The following is a 27,095-nucleotide window of genomic DNA, read 5'->3' on the forward strand; positions in this document are numbered from 1 at the left end:
ACGCATCTTCCTCTTCTTTCACTGAAACGTCTTTCTCTTCTTCTTTCACTGTAACAGCCTCACCCTCTACTTCTTGTTTTACTGTAACATCCTCCTCTTCCTTCTCCTCTTTCACGACAATGTTCAGCCCCAGAGCTTCTTTCTCTGTCCAGCAGACCTCCTCTTCTTTAACAGGAGGGGAGTAGTTTAGGGAGCTCATGTTCGGGGATGTTAGCTAGCTAGCTATCATTAGCGACTAGGCTAATGCTAACTTAACCAGCCAGCTACTATAGCTGACTAATAAAAAAATAACGTAATATTAAATTAAATAGGTTAACAAGTAGATACGACAGAAGTGTGTCTAAAACACAGTAGCTAATATAGACCGAAAGCGTATAAATAGGTTGAATGTTTCGGCTATGTTGGCTAGCAAGCTACCGAGGTGGTTGACGAGCTGTTTATGAAGAACCGTCCACTAGATTATACATCACGCTGCAGCATCGCCTGAAAGACGCACATCGCCGTCTGCTGACTGGAGGGAAACGCAGTTGAGGATCACATTTTAATTACAGACAAAGATTATTTTACATGGTTTTAATTAAATAATACTATTATATTGAGACATACAAAGACAGGAATGTGGTGATTGATTAGTGCGAATAAAACATGTTTACTACAGCACATTTAAGGTAGTTTCATTAAGTCAAACAACATCTAAATAATTAGCCAGCTACTGTCGGTCTATTATGCTCCTACATGGTGTAACAATACATCATGTAGATGTATATAATGAACAGACTAGGTCTATACTGCTCCTACATGGTGTAACAATACATCATGTAGATGTATATAATGAACAGCCTAGGTCTATACTGCTCCTACATGGTGTAACAATACATCATGTAGATGTATATAATGAACAGACTAGGTCTATACTGCTCCTACAAGGTGTAACAATACATCATATAGAAGTATATAATGAACAGACTAGGTCTATACTGCTCCTACATGGTGTAACAATACATCATGTAGATGTATATAATGAACAGACTAGGTCTATACTGCTCCTACAAGGTGTAACAATACATCATGTAGATGTATATAATGAACAGACTAGGTCTATACTGCTCCTACATGGTGTAACAATCCATTATGTAGATGTATATAATGACCAGACTAGGTCTATACTGCTCCTACATGGTGTAACAATACATCATGTAGATGTATATAATGAACAGACTAGGTCTATACTGCTGCTACATGGTGTAACAATACATCATGTAGATGTATATAATGAACAGACTAGGTCTATACTGCTCCTACATGGTGTAACAATACATCATGTAGATGTATATAATGAACAGACTAGGTCTATACTGCTCCTACATGGTGTAACAATACATCATGTAGATGTATATAATGAACAGACTAGGTCTATACTGCTCCTACATGGTGTAACAATACATCATGTAGATGTATATAATGAACAGACTAGGTCTATACTGCTCCTACATGGTGTAACAATACATCATGTAGAAGTATATAATGAACAGACTAGGTCTATACTGCTCCTACATGGTGTAACAATACATCATGTAGATGTATATAATGAACAGACTAGGTCTATACTGCTCCTACATGGTGTAACAATACATCATGTAGATGTATATAATGAACAGACTAGGTCTATACTGCTCCTACAAGGTGTAACAATACATCATGTAGATGTATATAATGAACAGACTAGGTCTATACTGCTCCTACATGGTGTAACAATACATCATGTAGATGTATATAATGAACAGACTAGGTCTATACTGCTCCTACATGGTGTAACAATACATCATGTAGATGTATATAATGAACAGACTAGGTCTATACTGCTCCTACATGGTGTAACAATACATCATGTAGATGTATATAATGAACAGACTAGGTCTATACTGCTCCTACATGGTGTAACAATACATCATGTAGATGTATATAATGAACAGACTAGGTCTATACTGCTCCTACATGGTGTAACAATACATCATGTAGATGTATATAATGAACAGACTAGGTCTATACTGCTCCTACATGGTGTAACAATACATAATGTGGGGCTTTAAGGCGATGCTGTTGGTGTGACGTATAATGTAGTGGACGGAACGCTTCTTTCAACAGTAGCAACAGTTATTTAGCCACCTCGGTAGCTTGCTAGACAAAATAGCCGAACCAATACAGCTCTTTAGACGCTTTCGTGTATATTAACCTCTGTGTTTAAAACCCACTACTGTTGTCTAGTTAGTTATCAGATTTAATTTCATATTTATGGTGTTGTTGTTATTGGTCAGCTAGCGGGCTGGTTAAGTTAGCATTAGCATAGCTAGCTAACATCCCCGACCATGAGTTCACTAAGCTACTCTCCTCCTGTTAAAGAAGAGGAGGTCTGCTGGACGGAGAAAGAGGGTCTGTGGCTGAACGTTGTCGTAAAACAGGAGGAAGAGGAGGATGTCACAATGCAAAAACAAGTAGAGGGTGAGGCTGTTACAGTGAAAGAAGAAGAGAAAGACGTTACAGTTAAAGAAGAGGAACAGAAAGAGGAGGAGGGTGAGATGACTGTCACATTGGAAGAAGACGAGGATGAAACTGGATTTCTGGGCTCGGTTTCCCAAAGGCATGTTAAGGCATCCAATGGTTCTAACGATGAACGGGCCCTGATTAACACTAGTAAGTACTGTCTTAAAGACAGAAGCACAAACTCTGCAGTTGTTGAACTGATGTTTGGTGTTAAAGGGGAAATATGCAATAGCTACATCCATATTTAGACTTTTAAAATTATTTATTCATAGCCATTGATTCTTGAAGAATATAACACATGCCTCATGAGCTTAGTTCAACTGTTGTTCCCCATCAGAACCACAAATAAGCTTTTTTTACTCCAATGTTTAGAAATGTAAACCAACACTGTATAGCCTCAACATGGTTAAAACTATGTTGATATCATGAATGGTCAGTCCTTGCATCCGTAGGTCTGTCTATGAATTTGAGAGTAGTTACATTTTTCCAACCCCATAATCATCTTATTACCAAAACAGTGGTGGAATGACAGCTTTGTTATTGTATGAACTACAGATTGGTTGATAGATGTGCGGCTATTTTAAAGGGACAACCTAGGATTTAAATAGCAAAAAATTGTCAGCCCTGAGACTTGGTTTGGTAAACAGCTGAGGGATGGGGGCTGGAGAAATGTAACCACTCTCAAATTCATAGAGAAAGCTATTGTATCAACCGTAACCCAACACCTACCAACCTCGTCAAGAAGTTCAGACATCTTGGCGTAACAGTTATAAGGTGTTGGCTTGACAGTCGCTGGACCCAGGATTGAGTTCAGCTCAGGACTACCCCCTGAATGGACTACACTATAAATACAAAGACTGGCTATCCATAAGGTCAAAATTATAGTTTTTAACCAGATTTCAAGGCTATATAGTGCTTGTTTACAAACAGTGGCGTTTTTCAAGCTTATGTTTTGGTTTCTGGTGGGGTAATACAGTTGAAACATTTGAGGCATTTATAAGTTATATTCTTCAAGAATCAATGGTTATATAGTAAATGGGTCTTTCTATAACTGCCAGTGTAGATTTCCCGTGGGCGTCAAATTGTTACAGCTATTGATAAGCCATTGTATAATATTCAGCCAATTTATATATGCAGCCGAAGTCCAACGAGAGCCGATACAAATTCATTGTTTTAACTAATTATGCCAAATGTTAATAAAATGTTGAGCAATGTAATAAAGTTGTGACTTTTCAAATAAGTTACCTTACACGTTATTTTGGCTGACAATTTGCTAGCATGTTATTACAGCAGTATGTACCGCTATGTTATCTAGCTACCTAACGTTAGTTGGCTACTTATACATCAAACTTGCCAGTATATGAACTATATTCTAACTAACTACCCAACGTTTATTGACTTGATTATTCCCGTCATTCTTAGCTTAGCTAAACAGTATAGTCGTAGTGCTTTCTCAATGGACATTCAGTTGCTTTCATAAATTCACTCTGACTATCTACTCTGATTTCAGAGCACTCTCGTCTGAGTACCAGAGAGCAGAATAATGAATTTACTAGCGCTCAACACCCGTTCAATATGTCCAGGTGTCAGTAAACGTAGGCACCAACAAGCGTAATTAAATGTTTTCCAGCAGCACAGTTACAGTCACTCTGGATAACATGAAAACTACCTAACCAGCTCTGCTAGGGCAAGTAAAATGGTCAGAGTCTCATTTGTGTTTGGAAGTAGCTAGCAAGCTAAGGTCAGAACGATCAAATCAACCCAACTCCTCGGCCGGAGCGTCCAGTGGCTCCGAGAGTGAAACGGGCTGAATTTATAAACGGACAATCTGACAACGGTCTGAATTTATGAAGCACTCTGGTATTCAAGTTGAATTTAAAAAACACCCAAAGTCGTAAAATGTCTAAATAGTAATGTGTTATGCTAACTAGCTAGCAAGAGGTTGCATAGCAACAGCATAAACTTCCGGTAGACAGGAGAAGAGCGCTCAACTGAAAGGATACGGTTCGGTTACAGTTAACTACAATTAACTAATAGTATGTAGTATATACTCATTAAGTATGTAGTTACAGTATATTTTTCTAAAAACTCCACTTTGCGTCTTTCGCTCACCTCTTCCTTTTTAAACTACGTTGGAGATGTGGTATCCACTCGGCTCACTGCCTCTCAGATCAAAGGTGGGTCCATTTGCTCCGTTCCCGCAGTGTAGTTTCCCTGAGATCCCAAGTTTGAGGGATCCCTGGTGCACCATTTACCCAGGTCGGCAGGAGCGGTCACCAAGTGAAGATTCACATCCCCGTCGCCAAATGTGGTGGTTAATTTCTTTAATATCAAATGAGACAAACTTATCACACAAGTCAGAGTTATTCTTAAACTAAATCTTTATTCACTTATAAGGGAGCAGGTCAATACAACACACAAATAAAGTCAATCAATTGAGTGCCCTACGATAATGATGGCTGGTCGACGAATCACCCCCAGATGATTCATAGAGAGATGAATCACCCCCAGATGATTCGTTGAGATGAATCACCCCCAGATGATTCATTGAGAGATGAATCACCCCCAGATGATTCATTGAGAGATGAATCACCCCCAGATTCGTTGAGAGCCCCGAGACAAAAGTACAAAGGTCTTTTACAGCCAAGATACACCCCTTTTAACCTACATGACCAACAACAGATGTATAGAACGGGTCACAAGGTTAAGATTTGTATGAAAGACACTTATAATTCTCAGCAGAGTGTATCTGCTGTAAAAACAGTACTCTGTGTAGAGACCAGGGTCAGGCCCTGGGGTCATCTCTCCCTGGTACCATATAGAACAGAAACATTAACTCATGCTCTGGAATGCAGTCTTTTTAGGTTTTATCACCCAAAAGACATTGTAAATCTCCTGTCAGTGTTTTCTCCCAGAGGCCCATCCTCAGTAGAACACACAGACACAATAGTTCTAAGAACCCTCTATTCTGTTGCATAAAACAACCATTTGATGCAATAAAAGTATTATAACATAATCTTGCAGTTTTGCTCTCAGTGTCCACTGAAAGTTGACTAGTAACAACAACTGGGACCTAAAAGACACCCACCATGAGACCCACTAAATCTGCCCAAGAAGAGGCAAACAAAAGAAAAACCCACACCAAACTTAAAGACAGGAAGCAAACCAAAAAGGTGGAGCAACTAAAGGTGTTGACTCTCCACATGTATCAAGACAACTGGAGCACTGGGCCAGACACTCTTAAATAGAACCTGGACCAGCTCAGGTGAAACACCTTCCCACTAAAGAGATGGACAAGCCAGCACAGGTGTAACACATACTGACTAACGAGGTGACACCAATCAGTGCATCCTACGTGCTAACGAGCTAGACGTGCTAACGAGCTAGACGTGCTAACGAGCTAGACGTGCTAACGAGCTAGACGTGCTAACGAGTTAGACTTGCTAAAGTCCAACTTCAAAACATAAAATGGAAAAACCAAAGCCTGTAACACCTTCTTCCCCTTAAAACAACAAATATATGCTATATTTTTTTGGACAAGTTTGCGCACTACCAACAGAAAACAACTTCCATTTCTCATTATAATCAACTACAATGCTTCACCTTCACCAATATAAACATGGTGTCTACTGGCTGTCAACAATTAAAAAACAGGAAAAAACACATATTTCTAAATAATAATATTCAATCGTATTTTTTCTCCTTTTTCCATCTATAGAATCCTAAAACTCACTAGCTTCTAGAACTCTCGTCTTCCTAAAACTCACTAGCTTCTAGAACTCTCGTCTTCCTAAAACTCACTAGCTTCTAGAACTCTCGTCTTCCTAAAACTCAGTAGATTCTAGAAATCTCCTCTTTCTAAATCCCACTAGCTTCTAGAACTCTCGTCCCCTTGGAACGAGCCCAAACAAAACTCATCTCCAATATGGAAAAACGTGCAGTTAAAATCAATTGTGATCCATGGTAACGCACTGGCTAAACGCAAAACAAAAAACTTTTTGACTGCCCACCCTTGAGACAATCAGCCACCAAGTTGTCCTTATCATGGACATGTCTGATTTCAAGAGGAAACTCCTGCAATATCCGTAGTAACTTTCCACCTCACTGCAGAGCTTCTCTCTCTTTTCAGGGTTCACTAGATAGGCATGTTGTTGGATCGGGGCCCAGTCCCCAATGTCATGCTCTAGTACATTTGGGTTGGCACATCTGAGAATGAAACATGATATTCTAAAAGCAGGGCAACAATGTCAATATAATTGTACCCAAAAATTGTCAGTTGGTTGCATAAATAATTATTATTACTAAATGTTACATGAAATGTAAATATAAAATATTTGGTTGCATAGTCCTTTTTTCAAAGTATTTTCAATTACATGTTGCTAGGTCTGATAGCCAAATGTTAAAACAGTTTTAAGGTGTCTAAATCAATAACCAATATGCAGAAACAGTTTGTGAAATATTGAAAACCTAAACATAACATGTGCTATGTACACAAACATCTGCCACAATAATCATACTACTTGTAATCTTTTAAAATGCATAAGCACCAAAAATGCTGTTGTTTTGACAACATTGTGACATTAATTCATTGATATCATGAAACAACTCCTTCATGTATTTTCTGATATTTGATCAGAGATCTTTTATCAGATTGTCTCTGGTCACAGCTATACGGTTTCACTCCCGTGTGTGTTCTCTGGTGCACTGTCAGATGGCCAGATTGACCAAAACTCTTCCCACACTGACCACAGATATACGATTTCTCTCCTGTGTGTGTTCTCTGGTGTCTATTCAGGCTGCTTGACCAAGTAAAACTCTTTCCACATTGATTACAGCTATACGATTTCTCTCCTGTGTGTGTGTTCTCTGGTGCACTGTCAGATGGCCAGATTGACCAAAACTCTTCCCACATTGATCACAGATATAAGGCTTCTCTCCTGTGTGTGTTCTCTGGTGTTTGGTCAGACCCCCAGACTCAGTAATACTCTTCCCACACTGATCACAGCTATAGGGTTTCTCTCCTGTGTGTATTCTCTGGTGTGGTATGAGGCTGGTTGACCGAGTAAAACTCATCCCACATTGAGTACAGCTAAAAGATTTCTCTCCTGTGTGTATTCTCTGATGTTGAGTCAGATGGCAAGATTGACCAAAACTCTTCCCACATTGATCACAACTATAAGATTTCTCTCCTGTGTGTGTTCTCTGATGAATTTTAATGCCTGATGAGGTGAATCTCTTCCCACAGTCAGAGCAGCAGTGAGTTCTCTTCCCTGTGGATCTCTGCTGGTGTTTCTTGAGGTGTTCTGATCTGGAGAGACTCTTCTCTGCCTCGTCAGCATCATGATGTTGTTGAGGCTCCCCAGAGGATCCACGATAGTCACGTCTCTCTCCTGTGTGAACAACAAAGTCAGACAGACAGTTAAAGTCCCACAACAGCAGAAAGCCACTGTTTATTGGAGGTAAAAGGTGATGCCCAGATCAGACCCATGAAGTTGTACAACAATTGACGTCTGTTCAATTATTTGACAATTAAGACAGTCAACTTAGCAACAGTCATATTTTGTCTTGTTTTCACATTAGTAGTAACTAGAAATAAGGTATTAAAGTTGTTGAAACTCTAAGCAGTGTGCCAGATGACTTTTGGTCTCCAATAAAGGCCCCTTTCTGCGTTTTCTAAAATTGCAGCACGAGGGCAATGCACACAATTTGATTGCAGAAACACCTCCCTGCTAATGAAGAAACCACTAGTTATGGATGTAGTATATCTGGTAATGAGGAAACCACTAGTTATGGATGTAGTATATCTGGTAATGAGGAAACCACTAGTTATGGATGTAGTACATCTGGTAATGAGGAAACCGCTAGTTATGGATATAGTATATCTGGTAATGAGGAAACCGCTAGTTATGGATGTAGTATATCTGGTAATGAGGAAACCGCTAGTTATGGATGTAGTATATCTGCTAATGAGGAAACCGCTAGTTATGGATGTAGTATATCTGGTAATGAGGAAACCACTAGTTATGGATGTAGTATATCTGGTAATGAGGAAACCACCAGTTATGGATGTAGTATATCTGGTAATGAGGAAACCACCAGTTATGGATGTAGTATATCTGGTAATGAGGAAACCACTAGTTATGGATGTAGTATATTTGGTAATGAGAAACCCACTAGTTATGGATGTAGTATATCTGGTAATGAGGAACCCACTAGTTATGGATGTAGTATATCTGGTAATGAGGAAACCACTAGTTATGGATGTAGTATATCTGGTAATGAGGAAACCACTAGTTATGGATGTAGTATATCTGCATGGAGCAAAAATGGTGAGCAAAGATTTTAGTTTTTCACAGTGTATTCTGAATATTACAGCGCAAGATCAGGAGTGCTACTCAAGGAAACTCACATTAAGCTCTGTGTCTATTCACTAATTCACCACTGTTTGGGGAAAACTCAGGGGAGTTCTCATAGGCTGACAGCAAATATAGCCTCCATTTCCAGGTTGCTTATAAGTGCATTTCACATTACTTTGGATTATAATTGTAAGGCTCGCTTGAATCACCTGCTTAATATGTTTGTGTTATTGTCGCAAATCAACTGCTTTATACTTAAAAAACACTTCAACCAATAAAATACTCTTTGGCAAGTTTTTCCATCAGCCTGACAATGAGGGTTTGTACACAAAGTGTTTAACCAATTGGCCCATAACTTCACCTAACAACAACACAGTCCTACTGTAGGACCCATAACTTCACCGAACAACAACATAGACCTACTGTAGGACCCATAACTTCCCCTAACAACATAGACTTACTGTAGGACCCATAACTTCACCTAACAACATAGATCTACTGTAGGACCCATAACTTCACCTAACAATAACATAGACCTACTGTAGGACCAACAACTTCACCTAACAACAACACAGACCTACTGTAGGACCCATAACTTCACCTAACAACAACATAGACCTAGGATTATATATTTAATACTTCAGGTGAAACATGGAAACTAAAATGTATTTGTCATGACATTTCATAACCTGATCACCAGATAATTTTGTTAATAATCCCACTAGGCTACTCTGTAATGTGTTGTCATTCTAAATATCCTGAATAAAGGAAAATAGCTCTGTGTGTTGTACATTAGCCTATCCACCAAGGAACAGTTCTCTACACATTATGAGCTAAGTATGTCCGTTTCCAAACGGACTAACGAGACCCTACTGTAAATCAAGCAGACAATAACACACTATAAACATCCATTTGTTAGGGATGTTGGATCCAACGTGGAGCACAGCATAACTGTCTTTACCAGAGTAATGAATGAAGAAGCACTTTGGTTGTTGTTGCATATCGTGATGTTTGTCATTCAGAAAATGATTTCCTGGATCAGCTGATGATAGTTAAACGTGACTGTAACTAAACATCTACAGTATTAAGTATTATGTGTAATTACTGAAGAATCGCGTTAATTACAGTATCCATTTGGGTGTCAATAAAGTTAAAGTGACTCTTGGTTAGAACCACTAGATTTAGCAAACTGAAATGATTTAGGATTTATTTATTTTCCTACAGGGAACAGTAATTATAGTCATAAAGTTACACTCCCTTTCAGTTGGTCAACTTCGGTACAACATACTATGGGGAAATACAATCATTCCCCATGCCAACCCCTACGGATACTAAATGAAACGGCCCCTGACAGACCACCCAGACCTGACCTCTTCAAGACAGTTTTGTAAATTTATTCATTGTCTTTTGTTTGAAACACTCCTGTCAATGTTGAGTAAAGACACACACCTTATTACCCATATAGAAGTAGGACTAGTCTACCTGGTTACACATATAGGAGTAGGACTAGTCTACCTGGTTACACATATAGAAGTAGGACTAGTCTACCTGGTTACACATATAGAAGTAGGACTAGTCTACCTGGCCTGTGTGCAAATGTAGGTCTATAAATGTGCCCATTTGGGGATGTCTGATAGTATTTCTGATTGTCTTAAAGCACCACCACTAATGAGTTGGAGCTTCTCAAAGTAATTTTGTCTTCATTTTCAAACAACACGTAAACTAAGTCCAATCAAAATCATTTGCCGATGACAATAGTTCCTCAAAGTATTTTCGTAAAATATTTCCAGCTCTCGCCCTTTCGACAACCACTCAGCATAAAAAGGGAAACATGTAATTCTCTGATCCTGTGGAAATGTCATAAAATACCTGATTACTTCTTATCCTTTGCACAAATAGCCTACAGCTGTGTCTGTCCAGAACTTACTGGAGCAGGAAACTGAGGGTGTAGAATATTTTATACAATGTTGCAAGCTTGCTATCCGAGTTTCACTGACCCAGTTGATAGTTGATATAATGTTTCAGGTTTGTTGTAGACAGGCCATGTGCAGCCAAAGTGATTTCTAGGATATTTATTTTTATCACAATATTTTCTGCCTGCAGAACGCAGGTCAGGTCATGTTGACGACTGACGACTGGCTCCCTCTAGGTCAGGTCATGTTGACGACTGGCTCCCTCTAGGTCAGGTCATGTTGACGACTGGCTCCCTCTAGGTCAGGTCATGTTGACGACTGGCTCCCTCTAGGTCAGGTCATGTTGACGACTGGCTCCCTCTAGGTCAGGTCATGTTGACGACTGGCTCCCTCTAGGTCAGGTCATGTTGACGACTGGCTCCCTCTAGGTCAGGTCATGTTGACGACTGGCTCCCTCTGGTCAGGTCATGTTGACGACTGGCTCCCTCTAGGTCAGGTCATGTTGACGACTGGCTCCCTCTAGGTCAGGTCATGTTGACGACTGGCTCCCTCTAGGTCAGGTCATGTTGACGACTGGCTCCCTCTAGGTCAGGTCATGTTGACGACTGGCTCCCTCTGGTCAGGTCATGTTGACGACTGGCTCCCTCTAGGTCAGGTCATGTTGACGACTGGCTCCCTCTAGGTCAGGTTACGTTGACGACTGGCTCCCTCCCTCTGGTCAGGTTATAGTGACGACTGGCTCCCTCGTCATTTGTGTGTCTTATTTATTTAATCAAACAGCGTGCTTAAAGCATCAGACAAGTTCAGTACATATAGATGATTTTATTAAAACACATGGGGCGAATGGTAGAAAGAACAGATGACTCTTGGTTGACCAAGATGTATTTTAGTTGGGGACAGCACTAGAACATGATGTTGGGGCTCCCGAGTGGCGCAGCGGTCTGCATCTCAGTGCTTGAGGCGTCACTACAGACACCCTGGTTCAAATTCAGGCTGTATTAAAACCGGCCGTGATTGAGAGTCCCACAGGGCGGCGCACAACTGGCCCAGCGTCGTCCAGGGTAGTCAGTCATTGTAAATAAGAATTTGTTCTTAACTGACTTGCCTAGTTCAATAAAGGTTACGTTTAAATAAATTAAAAAAAATAGTGTTTCATGACAAACCATTTTTTACAAATCCGTCAAGGCACCAACTTTGAGAAGGGTTTAAAACAATGGTTTCAAACCAATTCATGAATGTAATTACATTTATGTCTTGCCTTTAATGTAATGGCATGAAAAAAAATTGGCTGAATATTATACAATGACTTATCAACAGCTCTAACAATTTGCCTCCACAGGAAATCTACACTGGCAGTTATAGAATATACTATATAGCCTAGAAACCTGGTTAAACTATCATTATGACATCATGGATGAATTCTAGAATATACTATATAGCCTAGAAACCTGGTTAAACTATCATTATGACATCATGGATGAATTCTAGAATATACTATATAGCCTAGAAACCTGGTTAAACTATCATTATGACATCATGGATGAATTCTAGAATATACTATATAGCCTAGAAACCTGGTTAAACTATCATTATGACATCATGGATGAATTCTAGAATATACTAGAAACCTGGTTAAACTATCATTATGACATCATGGATGAATTCTAGAATACACTATATAGCCTAGAAACCTGGTTAAACTATCATTATGACATCATGGATGAATTCTAGAATACACTATATAGCCTAGAAACCTGGTTAAACTATCATTATGACATCATGGATGAATTCTAGAATATACTATATAGCCTAGAAACCTGGTTAAACTATCATTATGACATCATGGATGAATTCTAGAATATACTATATATCCTAGAAACCTGGTTAAACTATCATTATGACATCCTGGATGAATTCTAGAATATACTATATATCCTAGAAACCTGGTTAAACTATCATTATGACATCATGGATGAATTCTAGAATATACTATATAGCCTAGAAACCTGGTTAAACTATCATTATGACATCATGGATGGCCAGTCCTTGTATTCATAGTGCAATGAATTCAGGGGGAGGCCCTGAGCTGAACTCAAACCTGGGTCCAGTGACTGTCAAGCCAACACCTTATAACTGTTACACCAAGATGTCTGAACTTCTTGAAGAGGTCGCTAGGTGTTGAGTTACGGTTTCTACAATAGCTTTCTCTATGAATTTCAGAGTGGTTACACTTCTCCTTCCCCCATCCCTCAGCTGTTTACCAAACCAAGCCTTTGGGCAAACATTTTGTTGCTGTTTAAAAAACCCACACAAACCAGCAATCTGCAGTTCAAACAATAACAAATCTGTCATTCCACCACTGTTTTAGTTATAAGATGATTATGGGGTTGGAGAAATGTAACTACAGACAGACCTATGGATGCAAGGACTAACCATCCATGATATCAACATTATAGTTTTAACCATGTTGAGGCTATACAGTGTTGATTTACATGTCTTTACTCTAATGTTTAGAACCAAGCTTATTTGGGGATCTGATGGGGTACAACAGTTGAACTAAGCTCATGAAGCATGTGTTATATTCTTCAAGAATCAATGGCTATAAATAAATAATTTAAAAGTCCAAATATGAATGTAGCAATTGCATATTTCCCCTTTAACACCAAACATCAGTTCAACAACTGCAGAGTTTGTGCCTCTGTATTTAAGACAGTACTTACTAGTGTTAATCAGGGAACGGTTTCTCAAAACCATCTTATTGCTAAGTTCATCGTTAGAACCATTGGACGCCTTAAGATGCGTTAGCGAAACCGGGCCCAGATATCCAGTTTCCTCCTCTTCTTCCACCTCCTTTATCGATGTGACAGTGATCTCCTCCTCCTCTTTCACTCCATAAACTGCATCCTCCTCTTGCTCTTCCGCCTCTCCTTTTACTGTGATATCCTCATCTTCTTTCACTCTGAACGCGTCTTTTTCTTCTTTCACAGTAACGGCCTCACCCTCTCCTTCTTGTTTTACTGTGATGTTCTCTTCTTTAGCAGGAGAGTAGCTCAGTGACCGCATGGTCGGGATGTTAGCTAGCTAGGCTAATGCTAACTTAACCAGCCCGCTCGCTGAATAATAACAACAACACCGTAAATATGAAATTAAATCTGATAACTAACTAGACGACAGAAGTGGGTTTAAAACACAGTGGCTAATATACTGTAATGAAACAGCAAGCAGGGAGCAGGTCTCGAACCCTCGACCTTCAAGCCAGAAGTCCGGCGAGCTATCGACTGTGCCGCAAAAGCATGCTCGCACGGCAGAGTCGATTTCCGCGCTTATAAACCCAGGGTCGTTACACTACTCCCTCCTTTCAAAGAGCGCGTCCTCGCGCTAGCTTGCGACTCAACGTCTTACAGGAACGCGCTCACCGGCCAAGCACACGCACTGTCGTGGATGCAAGGTCCGATCACTTCTGACACCAATGTAATGAAACAGCAAGCAGGGAGCAGGTCTCGAACCCTCGACCTTCAAGCCCGAAGTCCGGCGCGCTATCGACTGTGCCGCAAAAGCATGCTCGCACGGCAGAGTCGATTTCCGCGCTTATAAACCCAGGGTCGTTACAATACACTAACGCGTCTAAAGAGCTTTATTGTTCGGCTATTTTGTCTAGCGAGCTACCGAGGTGGGTGAATAACTGTTGCTGCTGTTGAAAGAAGAGTTCCGTCCACTAGATTATACGTCACACTAACAGCATCGCCTTAAATTCCCACACCGCCATCTGCTGACTGGAGTGGGTAACGCAGTTGAGTAAAATGTTTATTTTATTGTCAGACAACAAGTTAAAGTGTAGGAAGCATGAGTTTTTACTCAGCAGTGTAACAACACAGTGTGGTTAAAGACTTAGTAAGCTAGTTGTAGTCACGATCTGGTTACCGATGAGTACAAACAGTTATGTTTTTGCATTATTACAAATTGATTAACTTATTTCGGGAAATCTTCTAAACTACCCACAATGCACTATTTCCCAACGTCATATGTATTATCAACTCTATGCTACCGAGTTTGTATGCCAGTGTAACGGTGTAATGAAGTTACATTTTAAAAAATGTATTTAACCTTTATTTAAACAGGCAAGCCAGCGAAGGACAAATTCTTATTTACAATGACGGCCAAACCCCTGCCAAACCCTAACCCAGACGATGCTGGGCCACTGTGCGTTGCCCTGTGGGACGCCCAATCCCGGCCTGTTATGATACAGCCTAGTTTTCAACCCGGGTCTGTAGTGACGCCTCTAGCACTGAGATGCAGGACCTTAGATTGCTGCTCGTGTGTTTACATTACAGTCAGTGATAAAGGTATGGGATTCTGGGTGATCCACAGCAGATTTATGGAGAAATTGGAATTTGAGTGGTCCTGGGATAGAAATGTATAAAGTAGACATTACATCATAAAATCCACCTTTTACATCATAAATTAGCAATTTATGTTTTAGTAACTTCTGTTGTTGGTTTGGCCTCTCTTTATATGTTATTTGCCGAATCTCAGTTTTCCATGTGGGTTTTATGCTAAAGTTCCCTCTTTCAAGTTGGTAGCAAACTGGAAAATGCATCTTCTTTAGGAGTGCTATTTATATCCTGATCATTCATCCTCACTGCATCTTCTATAGGAGTGCTATTTATATCCTGATCATTCATCCACACTGCATCTTCTATAGGAGTGCTATTTATATCCTGATCATTCATCCACACTGCATCTTCTATAGGAGTGCTATTTATATCCTGATCATTCATCCACACTGCATCTTCTATAGGAGTGCTATTTATATCCTGATCATTCATCCACACTGCATCTTCTATAGGAGTGCTATTTATATCCTGATCATTCATCCACACTGCATCTTCTATAGGAGTGCTATTTATATCCTGATCATTCATCCTCACTGCATCTTCTATAGGAGTGCTATTTATATCCTGATCATTCATCCACACTGCATCTTCTTTAGGAGTGCTATTTATATCCTGATCATTCATCCACACTGCATCTTCTTTAGGAGTGCTATTTATATCCTGATCATTCATCCACACTGCATCTTCTTTAGGAGTGCTATTTATATCCTGATCATTCATCCACACTGCATCTTCTATAGGAGTGTTATTTATATCCTGATCATTCATCCACACTGCATCTTCTATAGGAGTGCTATTTATATCCTGATCATTCATCCACACTGCATCTTCTTTAGGAGTGCTATTTATATCCTGATCATTCATCCACACTGCATCTTCTTTAGGAGTGCTATTTATATCCTGATCATTCATCCACACTGCATCTTCTATAGGAGTGCTATTTATATCCTGATCATTCATCCACACTGCATCTTCTTTAGGAGTGCTATTTATATCCTGATCATTCATCCACACTGCATCTTCTATAGGAGTGCTATTTATATCCTGATCATTCATCCACACTGCATCTTCTATAGGAGCGCTATTTATATCCTGATCATTCATCCACACTGCATCTTCTTTAGGAGTGCTATTTATATCCTGATCATTCATCCACACTGCATCTTCTATAGGAGTGCTATTTATATCCTGATCATTCATCCTCACTGCATCTTCTATAGGAGTGCTATTTATATCCTGTCACTACTGATCATTCATCCACACTGCATCTTCTATAGGAGTGCTATTTATATCCTGATCATTCATCCACACTGCATCTTCTATAGGAGTGCTATTTATATCCTGTCACTACTGATCATTCATCCACACTGTATCTTCTTTAGGATTGCTATTTATATCCTGATCATTCATCCACACTGTGTGTCTCATCAATGCAGGTAATTTATGACATGTATAAAGTATGTGTTTAATAAACTCATGAACACCAGCCAGTTTATCAGCCCCGTACTGTTAGTTTAGGTGGATTATACTTCTTCACCACCAGAGGGGGACGTTGAGTAATATTCCAGGTTAATTTGATATATTTTGATACTAAAATGGATGACAGTTTATTCTGATGTTGTATTTATTTTATTATAGTACATTAGGAATTAGTAGGAATTGTTAAATCCACCATGCGTTCACAAAAACTTTGATAGACATTTCAACAACAAAAAAGTTAGTATATTATACGGCAGATTTGTGGAGAATTACTATCGGAGTGCTATTTATATCCCGTCACTACTGATCATTCATCCATACTGTGTGTGTCCCATCATTTCAGCTTTGGAAATAAATTAACTATCCATCCATTGCTCCTTCCTGTGTTGACTCACTGACTTGAGGGACGGGAACAGGAAGGTCACACTAGGTCGATATCTAGCTCAAGCTTGCAAACGTTAACCACACCTTTCCGTGTACTGTGTGATTGGGTTATCTAGAGGGAACCCGTTAGCACGGTAGGCTCTGGTGCCTTCTTGCTGTGGGCTCAAATCGACAGACGAAATCAACCTGCTTGCTCCTTTTTGTTTTGACAACTTTTCATTAGGGATGTTATGTTTGATACCGGAGCTACGAGGCCTGCGTCCAAATCGCTAAGCAGTAAACTTCAAAGCAGTGTACTGATGCCTGTATCACTTTATCAGCAGCACGTCATCAATGGCGTCTGAAGCTTCATTTCATCAAACAACCACCTGATTGGTTTGGTATTGGGTTTGTTCGACACTGCAGGCGACTGCCAACTGACTGATCTACAAATCACCTTACATCATAAATAACTGCTCATTATTATTTATAAATTAGTCAACCAGTCACCATTTACCCACAATGCAGCATGGATTTCATGCTCTCGAACACGGTCAGTGGTTTAGTAGATGACATAAAGGCTATGCTGCTACGGTGTGGGATGTCATCTATAATAATGACATAAAGGCTATGCTGCTACGGTGTGGGACGTCATCTATAATAATGACATAAAGGCTATGCTGCTACGGTGTGGGATGTCATCTATAATAATGACATAAAGGCTATGCTGCTCCGGTGTGGGACGTCATCTATAATAATGACATAAAGGCTATGCTGCTACGGTGTGGGACGTCATCTATAATAATGACATAAAGGCTACGCTGCTACGGTGTGGGACGTCATCTATAATAATGACATAAAGGCTATGCTGCTACGGTGTGGGACGTCATCTATAATAATGACATAAAGGCTATGCTGCTACGGTGTGGGGTGTCATCTATAATAATGACATAAAGGCTATGCTGCTACGGTGTGGGATGTCATCTATAATAATGACATAAAGGCTATGCTGCTACAGTGTGGGATGTCATCTATAATAATGACATAAAGGCTATGCTGCTACGGTGTGGGATGTCATCTATAATAATGTGGCTGTTCTAAATTCTGTATTGCTCAAAGCCTTGAGTAATGAACCTATTTTTGAGACAATTGGCTGGAAAGCGTCGATGCTTCAGGAAGCTTTGTTTCCCCATCATGGAATCTATCTATTATTGATGCTGTGATTTTCCCTGACATCATTCTGTATGTCTCTGCTCTTCTGATCTGCAGTCATGTTTTAGTTGGGTTTTGTTAGTTGGGTTCTAACTGGTCTCCATTAGTTGGGTTTTGTTAGTTGGGTTCTAACTGGTCTCCATTAGTTGGGCTCCAGCTCACTGACCATAGTGTCACAAACCGGCTCGAAGACGTAACAAACAGTGAGACAACATGGAGATAAAGAATAACAAAATATATTTATTAACCGAAGGTAAGTAAATACACTGAACAATGGTGTGTGTTTAGTCAGTAGTGTAAGTGAGTGGTCGCGTGTATATATGTGATAATGAGGGGTGTTGAAAGGTGCCAACGCAAACAACCAAAATCTGTCTGCATGGAGAGAGTCTCCTCAATGAATGGGGAAGAGGTGCATTTATCCTGGGACACACCTGAGCCCAGGTGTGTCCCATTTCACTGACGACCCTCCCGGCTCCACCCACCGACATCCTACTAAGGAAAACAAGAGCAAAGAGAAAGAATTGGGCAGACAGAGTGGGAGGGTCACAGCAGTCTGGTGATATACCAGGGACTGGGGATGCAGTTAGGTTTGTACAGTCTGGTGATATACCAGGGACTGGGGATGTAGTTAGGTTTGTACAGTCTGATGATATACCAGGGACTGGTGATGCAGTTAGGTTTGTACAGTCTGGTGATATACCAGGGACTGGGGATGCAGTTAGGTTTGTATGCAGTCTGATGATATACCAGGGACTGGGGATGTAGTTAGGTTTGTATGCAGTCTGGTGATATACCAGGGACTGGGGATGCAGTTAGGTTTGTATGCAGTCTGGTGATATACCAGGGACTGGGGATGCAGTTAGGTTTGTACAGTCTGATGATATACCAGGGACTGGGGATGCAGTTAGGTTTGTACAGTCTGGTGATACACCAGGGACTGGGGATGCAGTTAGGTTTGTACAGTCTGATGATATATCAAGGACTGGGGATGTAGTTAGGTTTGTACAGTCTGATGATATACCAAGGACTGGGGATGCAGTTAGGTTTGTACAGTCTGATGATATACCAAGGACTGGGGATGCAGTTAGGTTTGTACAGTCTGATGATATACCAGGGACTGGGGATGTAGTTAGGTTTGTATGCAGTCTGATGATATACCAGGGACTGGGGATGTAGTTAGGTTTGTATGCAGTCTGATGATATACCAGGGACTGGGGATGTAGTTAGGTTTGTACAGTCTGATGATATACCAGGGACTGGGGATGCAGTTAGGTTTGTTTTCCTCTAGCTATTCTCCAGTTTGCTCCCAGCAGCGTTCATAGAACATAGATCACTGTTAAACTAGGCTGCAGAGTTCCTAGTTTGACAGATAATTCAACCAGTGTGTGACCAGTGGGTTTCTTTAAATGAATGAATATGAAACTGCCTTAAATACAGATGTGAAGGGCAGTATGTTTTAAATTCTCATTCAAAATATGCACTGCTCTATTTGAACGTCTCAATATAAATGTATTATTTAATGAAAGGAATAAAAATACATTTGTGTGCAAAAAATGTCTGGAAAAAAAACGATCATAACTGCGTTTCCCTCCAGTCAGCAGACGGCGATGTGCGTCTTTCAGGCGATGCTGCAGCGTGACGTATAATCTAGTGGACGGAACGGATCAACAACAACGAGTCAGCCACCTTGGTAGCCAACAGCCGAAACATTTAGACTGTTTCTGTGCATATTTGCTTCTGTGTTTTAAATATACTTCTGACGTCTAGTTAATTGCCCCCATTTAAATGTTATAGGTACATTGTTAGTCAACTAGCTGGCTTGATAAATTAGCCTAGCACTAAACTAGTCGCTCATGCTAACTAGCTAGCTAGCTAGCTAACATCCCCGAACATGAGCTCCCTAAACTACTCCCCTCCTGTTAAAGAAGAGGAGGTCTGCTGGACGGAGAAAGAAGCTCTGGGGCTGAACATTGTCGTGAAAGAGGAGGATGTTACAGTAAAACAAGAGGTAGAGGGTGAGGCTGTTACAGTGAAAGAAGAAGAGAAAGACGTTACAGTGAAAGAAGAGGAAGACGCGTTCAGAGTGAAAGAGGAGGAGGATGTTACAGTAAAAGAAGAAGAGAAAGAGGAGGATGCTGTTTTTGGAGTGAAGGAGGAGAAAGAGGGAAAGAGAACCGTCATATTGACAGATGAGTCAGGAGATCTGATTACCATCAGTAAGTACTGTCTTAAAAACGGGCTCTAACTCTCCAAAGATTTTGAACGAATGTGTTGTTTTAAAACCTGTTGAGGCCAGGGGGCAGTATTGAGAATTTTGGAAAAAAATATGTGCGCATTTTTAACTGCCTCCTACACCAACTCAGAAGCTAGAATATGCATATTATTGTTCAGGTTTGGATAGAAAACACTCTGAATTTTCTAAAACAGTTTGAATGGTGTCTGTAAGTATAACAAAACTCATATTGCAGGCAAAAACCTGTGAAAAATAGATTTAAAAAAATGAGAATTTTGTGACTGTACTATTTAGTGTCATTGTTTTATAGATACCACAGTGAGAAAGGATTCAGTTCGCAACTCCTACTGCTTCCACTAGATGTCAACGATCTTTAGAAAGTTGTTGGAAGCATCTGTCATGAATACAGACCGAATTAGAATGCTTACAAGTTGACACGTCATCACTTCATTTTTTGCGCCTGCGCATAAATCTGAGAAGAGTGTCTTTGTCATAATCGTTTATTCTAGACACTTGATAGGTTGTGTGAAAATATTACTGATGTTTACTGATGTTTCACGTTAAAAATGGACCAAAAGATTAATGCTAAACAACGTTTGACATGTTTGAACAAACATAAATAGATTATTTACTAGGTTTTTTTTAGCTTTTCGGCATGACTTTACACTGCCCACCTCATTTTGTGGGAGCCTACTGAACGCTAACTATTTGGACATAAATTATGAACTTTGTCAAAAGAAACCACATTTGTTCTGAATCCTTCTGATGGAGATAATCAAAGGTAAGGGGATATTTAGAATGTTATTATCGATATTAGATGATGCTAATGCTAACGGTATAGCTTAGCTTAGCTTAGCTTATAGCTTAGCTTATGTTGTTATGTTAGCAATGTGATTATGTTAGCAATGTGATTTCCCAGTAAAGTTATTTTGAGATCTGGCCATTCGGTAGCAATTACGAGATGATAATATATTATTCTTTGAATGACAATATTATAATTTACCAATGTTTTCGAATAGTAATTCCGTGATTTGTAATGCTGGATTCACTGGGAGCATTCGAGCCGAAAAAAATTCTGAATTTCACCGCGACTGTAAATGCTGTTTTTGGATATAAATATGAACTTGATGGAACTAAAAATGCATGTATTGTCTAACATAATGTCCTATGAGTGTCATCTGATGCAGATTGTCAAAGGTAAGTGCATAATTCTAGCTAGTTTTCTGTCTGTTGATGCCCTTCTTTGAATTGGCTAAACATTACACGCAGCTATTGTCAATGTACTCTCCTCACATAACCTAACTTTATGCATTCTCCGTAAAGCCTCTGAAAATCGGACAGCGTGGTTAGATTTAGGAGATATATCTTTCAAATGGAGGAAAATAGTTGATTATTTGATTATTTGAAATGATTACTCTTGCAGTTTTGAATTCCCCGACATGGTCACATAACAATGAATCCCATTACCGGGATAAGATCCTGCCCCCTGGCCTCAACAGCAGCATGCTACTGAAATTCTATACTTGAAAATGTTGTTCTGTACTATAGGAATTCATGTTATAATATAATGTTAAAGCTACATTTTAAAATGGGTGGTTAAAGCCCTGAATGTTGATTGGCTGACAGCCGTGGTATATCAGGCCGTATACCATGGGTATGACAACATGTATTTTTACTGTTCTAATTAAGTCGGTAACCAGGTTATAATAGCGATAAGACACCTCAGTGATAGATGGCCAATATACCACGGCTAAGTTCTGTGTCCAGGTACTCTGTGTTGTGTTGTGCATAAGGACAGTCTTTAACCGTGCTATATTGGCCATATACCACACTTCCTCTGGTCTTATTGCTGAACTGTAACATGTGTATACCATCAGAGTCCCTCCCACCACAAAATCACAACTTAATTGTCTCACAGAATGGCAAACAAGTTATAAATTAAACTTTTGACGTGTGTCTATTGTAGGCCTTGTGTAGAGTGTGTATACCAGCAAAACGCTGATTTCTAAATAATGTTGGAGAAATACATAAAATAAGAAGCATTATTGACATGAAAAGGACATGTGTTATGGGGAGACTGAACATATTAGCAAACGGACAAGCGTTTTGGGGAGACTGAACATATTAGCAAAAGGACAAGCGTTTTGGGAAGACTGAACATATTAGCAAAAGGACACGCGTTTTGGGGAGACTGAACATATTAGCAAAAGGACAAGCGTTTTGGGGAGACTGAACATATTAGCAAACGTTTGTAAGTCTACAAAAAAACTAAGAATTATCATTTAGAAAAGATAGTAATTATTACTTTAGAGATGAAGTGGGACACCAACAAAACGTTATTGACATTGGATCAAATGCAGCCTATAACATTGACTGAAATAGTAATATCTATTATTATAGAGCTCTGCTCAGCCTATAAACATGACATTGTCTATTATTATAGAGCTCTGCTCAGCCTATAAACATGACATTGTCTATTATTATAGAGCTCTGCTCAGCCTATAAACATGTTATCTATTATTATAGAGCTCTGCTCAGCCTAAAACATGACATTATCTATTATTATAGAGCTCTGTTCAGCCTATAAACATGACATTATCTATTATTATGGAGCTCTGCTCAGCCTAAAACATGACCTTATCTATTATTATAGAGCTCTGCTCAGCCAATAAACATGACATTATCTATTATTATAGAGCTCTGCTCAGCCTGAAACATGACATTATCTATTATTATAGAGCTCTGCTCAGCCTATAAACATGACATTATCTATTATTATAGAGCTCTGCTCAGCCTATAAACATGACATTATCTATCATTATGACATCACGACATTCCCTGAGAGATTAGATTTGGAGCTCTACATCATTTGTTTTTAAATCTCACCGTCACCAAGTTTATTTTTAATGATGTAATGTTGTGAAAACTGACCTCAGGGTATTGAGGGATCTAGTCTAGATTAAACCTCATAGGAAAACAATTTTATTGAATGGAGGTTTAATTCAGGACTCTCTGTTTAACTAAATAATCTGTTTGTCTTTTGCAGGAGAGAGACCAGACTCTGACAGCGGGAAGAGTTCCTCAGAGGAAACAGACCCAGCGACGCCTAACCAACACCACTGCTCCCACTGTGGAAAGAGTTTTAGGTGGTTTGGAGCCTGAAAATGCACGAGAGAACACATACAGGAGAAAAGCCCTACCACTGTTCCCACTGTGGGAAGAACTTTACTCAGTTAGGAGCCCTGGTTGGGCATGAGAGAACACACACGGGAGAGAAGCCTTATCACTGTTCCCACTGTGGAAAGAGTTTTAGGTGGTTATGGGTCCTGAAAAAGCATGAGAGAATACATACTGGAGAGAAGCCTTATCACTGTTCTCACTGTGGAAAGAGTTTTAGGTGGTTAGTGAGCCTGAAAACGCATGAGAGAATACACACAGGAGAAAAGCCTTTCCAATGTTCCCAGTGTGAAAAGAGTTTTAGGTGGTCAGGGAGTCTGCAAAAGCATGAGAGAAAACACACAGGAGAAAAGCCTTTCCAACATACTAATACACAGGAGGAGAAGACATACCACTGTTCTCATTGTGAAAAGACATTTTCCCAGTCAGAGGACCTGAAATCACACGAGAGAATAGAGAGGCTGTGTTCTGACTTGTGTGTCTGACTGAGAATTTGTCCACGGACAGGATTCATAGGGCCAGGGTGTCCGCTATGGACGCCTGGAAAAAATCAGCAGTTGACATTTCTGAACGTTTATCCAACAGACCTGTACATCCATGAATGGATCTCTATAATGTGTAACTATTTCTGATGTATGTGTTGTGATGTATTGTTTAATAGATGTACTATGTTAGGTATATTTATCTGTGGTTTAATTTCAACAGATTTTACTGATGCTATTAGATTGCTGTGTGGGGGGAGTTTTATATATACAGTGCCTTCAGAAAGTATTCACACCCCTTGACTTGTCCCACATTTCGTTGTGTTACAGCCTAAATGTAAACATTATTTTTATTTATTTGTATTTCACCTTTATTTAACCAGGTAGGCTAGTTGATAACAAGTTCTCATTTGCAACTGCGACCTGGCCAAGATAAAGCAAAGCAGTTCGACACATACAACAACACAGAGTTACACATGGAATAAACAAACATACAATCAATTATAGAGTAGAAAAATCTATATACAGCATGTGTAAATGAGGTAGGATAAGAGAGGTTAGGCAATAAATAGGCCATGGTGGCGAAGTAATTACAATATAGTAATTAAACATTGTAATGGTAGGATGTGCAGAAGATAAATGTGCAAGTAGAGATACTGGGGTTAAATGGATTCAATACCCCATAATGTCAAAGTGGAATTATGTTTTTGGAAATGTTTACACATTTAATTAAAAGCCTAAATAAGTGCAGGAGTAAAGATTTTGCTTAACAAGTCACATAAGTTGCATGGACTCACTGTGTGCAATAATAGTGTTTAACATGATTTTTGAATGAATACCTCATCTCTGTACCCCACACATACAATTATCTGTAATATCTCTCAGTTGAGCAGTGCATTTCAAACACAGATTCAACCACAAAGACCAGGGAGGTTTTCCAACGCCTCGCAAAGAAGGGCATGTATTGGTGGATGGGTAAAAAAAGCAGACATTGAATATCCCTTTGAGCATTGTGAAGTTATTAATTACACTTTAGATGGTGTATCAATATACCCAGTCTCTAACTCAGTTGCTGGAGAGGAAGGAAACCTCTCAGGGATTTCACCATGAGGCTAATGGTGACTTTAAAATAGTTACAGTGTTTAATGGTTGTGATATGAGAAAACTGCGGATGGATCAACAACATTGTAGGTACTCCACAATACTAACCTAAATGACAGAGTGAAAAGAAGGAACCATTCCCAGTCAGAGGACCTGAAATCACATGAGAGAATAGAGAGGCTGTTGGCACTAAAGTAATACTACAAAAGAATGTGGCAAAGAAATGAACTTTATATCCTGAATACAAAGCATTATGTTTGGGGCAAATCCAACACATCACTGAGTACCACTTCATATTTTGAAGCATGGTGGTGGCTGCATCATGTTATGGGTATGCTTGTCATTGACGTCACTAGAGGCGCCACTACAGTCCCTGGTTCTAATCCAGGCTGTATCACAAACGGCTGTGATCGGAAGTCCCATAGGGCGGCGCACAATTGGCCCAGCGTCGTCCAAGTTAGGGGAGGGTTTGGCCGGCCGGGACGTCCTTGTCCCATCGCGCTCTAGCGACTCCTTGTGGCGGTCAGCATGCACGCTGACTTCCAGCTGGACGGTGTTTCCTCCGACACATTGGTGTGGTTGGCTTCCGGGTTAAACGAGCAGTGTGTCAAGATGTGCAGTGCGGCTTGGCAGGGTCGTGTTTCAGAGGACGCATGGCTCTCGACCTTCGCCTCTCCCCCGAGTCCGTAGGGGAGTTGCAATTGGATATCATGAAATTGGTGAGAAAAAAAAATATATATATTTATATATACACGTACTGAAATTGGATTTTTTTGATGACCTGGCAGATGTGAAAATCATGTAAACACCTGCAAGACTTCGGTTGGAAGTGAATCACCTGCTTGGACATCCTAAGAACCACACAGAGACCTGCATTTTGAAGTGGGTTGAATAATACTTGTGAAAACTGACTTCAGGTGATTGAGGGATCTAATCGAGATTAAACATCATAGGAAGTTTTATCATGTGTAGGTTTCATTCAGGTATCTGTTTAATTAATTAAATAATCTGTTTGTCTTTGACAGGAGAGAGACCAGACTCTCCTTCTGACAGCAGGAAGAGTCCTTCAGAGGAACCAGACCCTGAGTCGTCCAAACCAGCAGGACGACATCACTGCTCCCAGTGTGGAAAGAGTTTTACTCAGTTAGGGAGCCTGAGAACACATAAGAAAATACACACAGAAGAGAAGCCTTACCACTGCTCCTTGTGCGGAAAGAGTTTTAGGTGGTTAGGGAGCGTGGAAAGGCGTGAGAGGACACACACAGGAGAAACCCCTTTACAATGTTCTCATTGTGGAAAGAGTTGTATGCAGTTAGGGAGCCTGAAGGAGCATGAGAGAATACACACAGGAGAAAAGCCTTACCAATGTTCCCATTGTGGAAAGCATTTTGCCCAGTTAGGAAACCTGAACCAGCATGAGAGGACACACACAGGAAAAAAGACGCACCACTGCTCCCACTGTGGAAAGAGATTTATCCGGTTAAGGTACCTGAAAGAGCATGAAAGAATACATACAAATACACAAGAGGAGAAGACATACCACTGCTCTCATTGTGGAAAGACATTTTCCCAGTCAGAGGACCTGAAATCACATGAGAGAATAGAGAGGCTGTGTTCTGACTTGTGTTTTTGACTGAGAATTTGTGATTTTGTTTGGACTGTCAGACTTGAGTTCACTTTGTGTAATGTTAGTGCACTATTTTTTTATTGCGATTAATCCATTGTCTGGAAGGGTTAAAAATACACTGAAAACATCCAAAATACATCCTGTATACTGTTAAAATCTACAATGCCATGTAAAAACAAGATGACATTGAGGTTAAATAAAGTGTGCTTTACCAATG

The 27,095-nt window shown here is 39.9% G+C and overlaps 1 protein-coding gene across 1 annotated transcript; it reads left to right on the top strand.

The window, feature by feature from the left end:
* The first annotated feature begins 2,563 nt into the window (after positions 1–2,563).
* Positions 2,564–27,095, top strand: LOC115148377 (zinc finger protein 239-like). The gene is made up of 5 exons (XM_029690277.1): positions 2,564–2,691; positions 19,853–20,191; positions 20,246–20,392; positions 22,658–22,670; positions 26,277–27,095. Exons 2-5 carry the CDS (start codon positions 20,150–20,152, stop codon positions 26,882–26,884), a joined length of 810 nt encoding a protein of 269 aa, XP_029546137.1. The 5' UTR covers positions 2,564–2,691; positions 19,853–20,149; the 3' UTR covers positions 26,885–27,095.

This window comes from Salmo trutta, chromosome 15 (assembly GCF_901001165.1).
Source record: "Salmo trutta chromosome 15, fSalTru1.1, whole genome shotgun sequence".
Taxonomy (NCBI): domain Eukaryota; kingdom Metazoa; phylum Chordata; class Actinopteri; order Salmoniformes; family Salmonidae; genus Salmo; species Salmo trutta.

What these genes read in the sequence shown, in the direction of transcription:
- LOC115148377 (XM_029690277.1), top strand. Translation starts at nt 20,150, where the DNA reads ATGAGCTCCCTAAACTACTCCCCTCCTGTTAAAGAAGAGGAG. An exon ending in CTCCTGTTAAAGAAGAGGAG is followed by an intron (nt 20,192 to 20,245) that starts GTCTGCTGGACG and finishes GTGAAAGAGGAG; the next exon opens with GATGTTACAGTAAAACAAGA.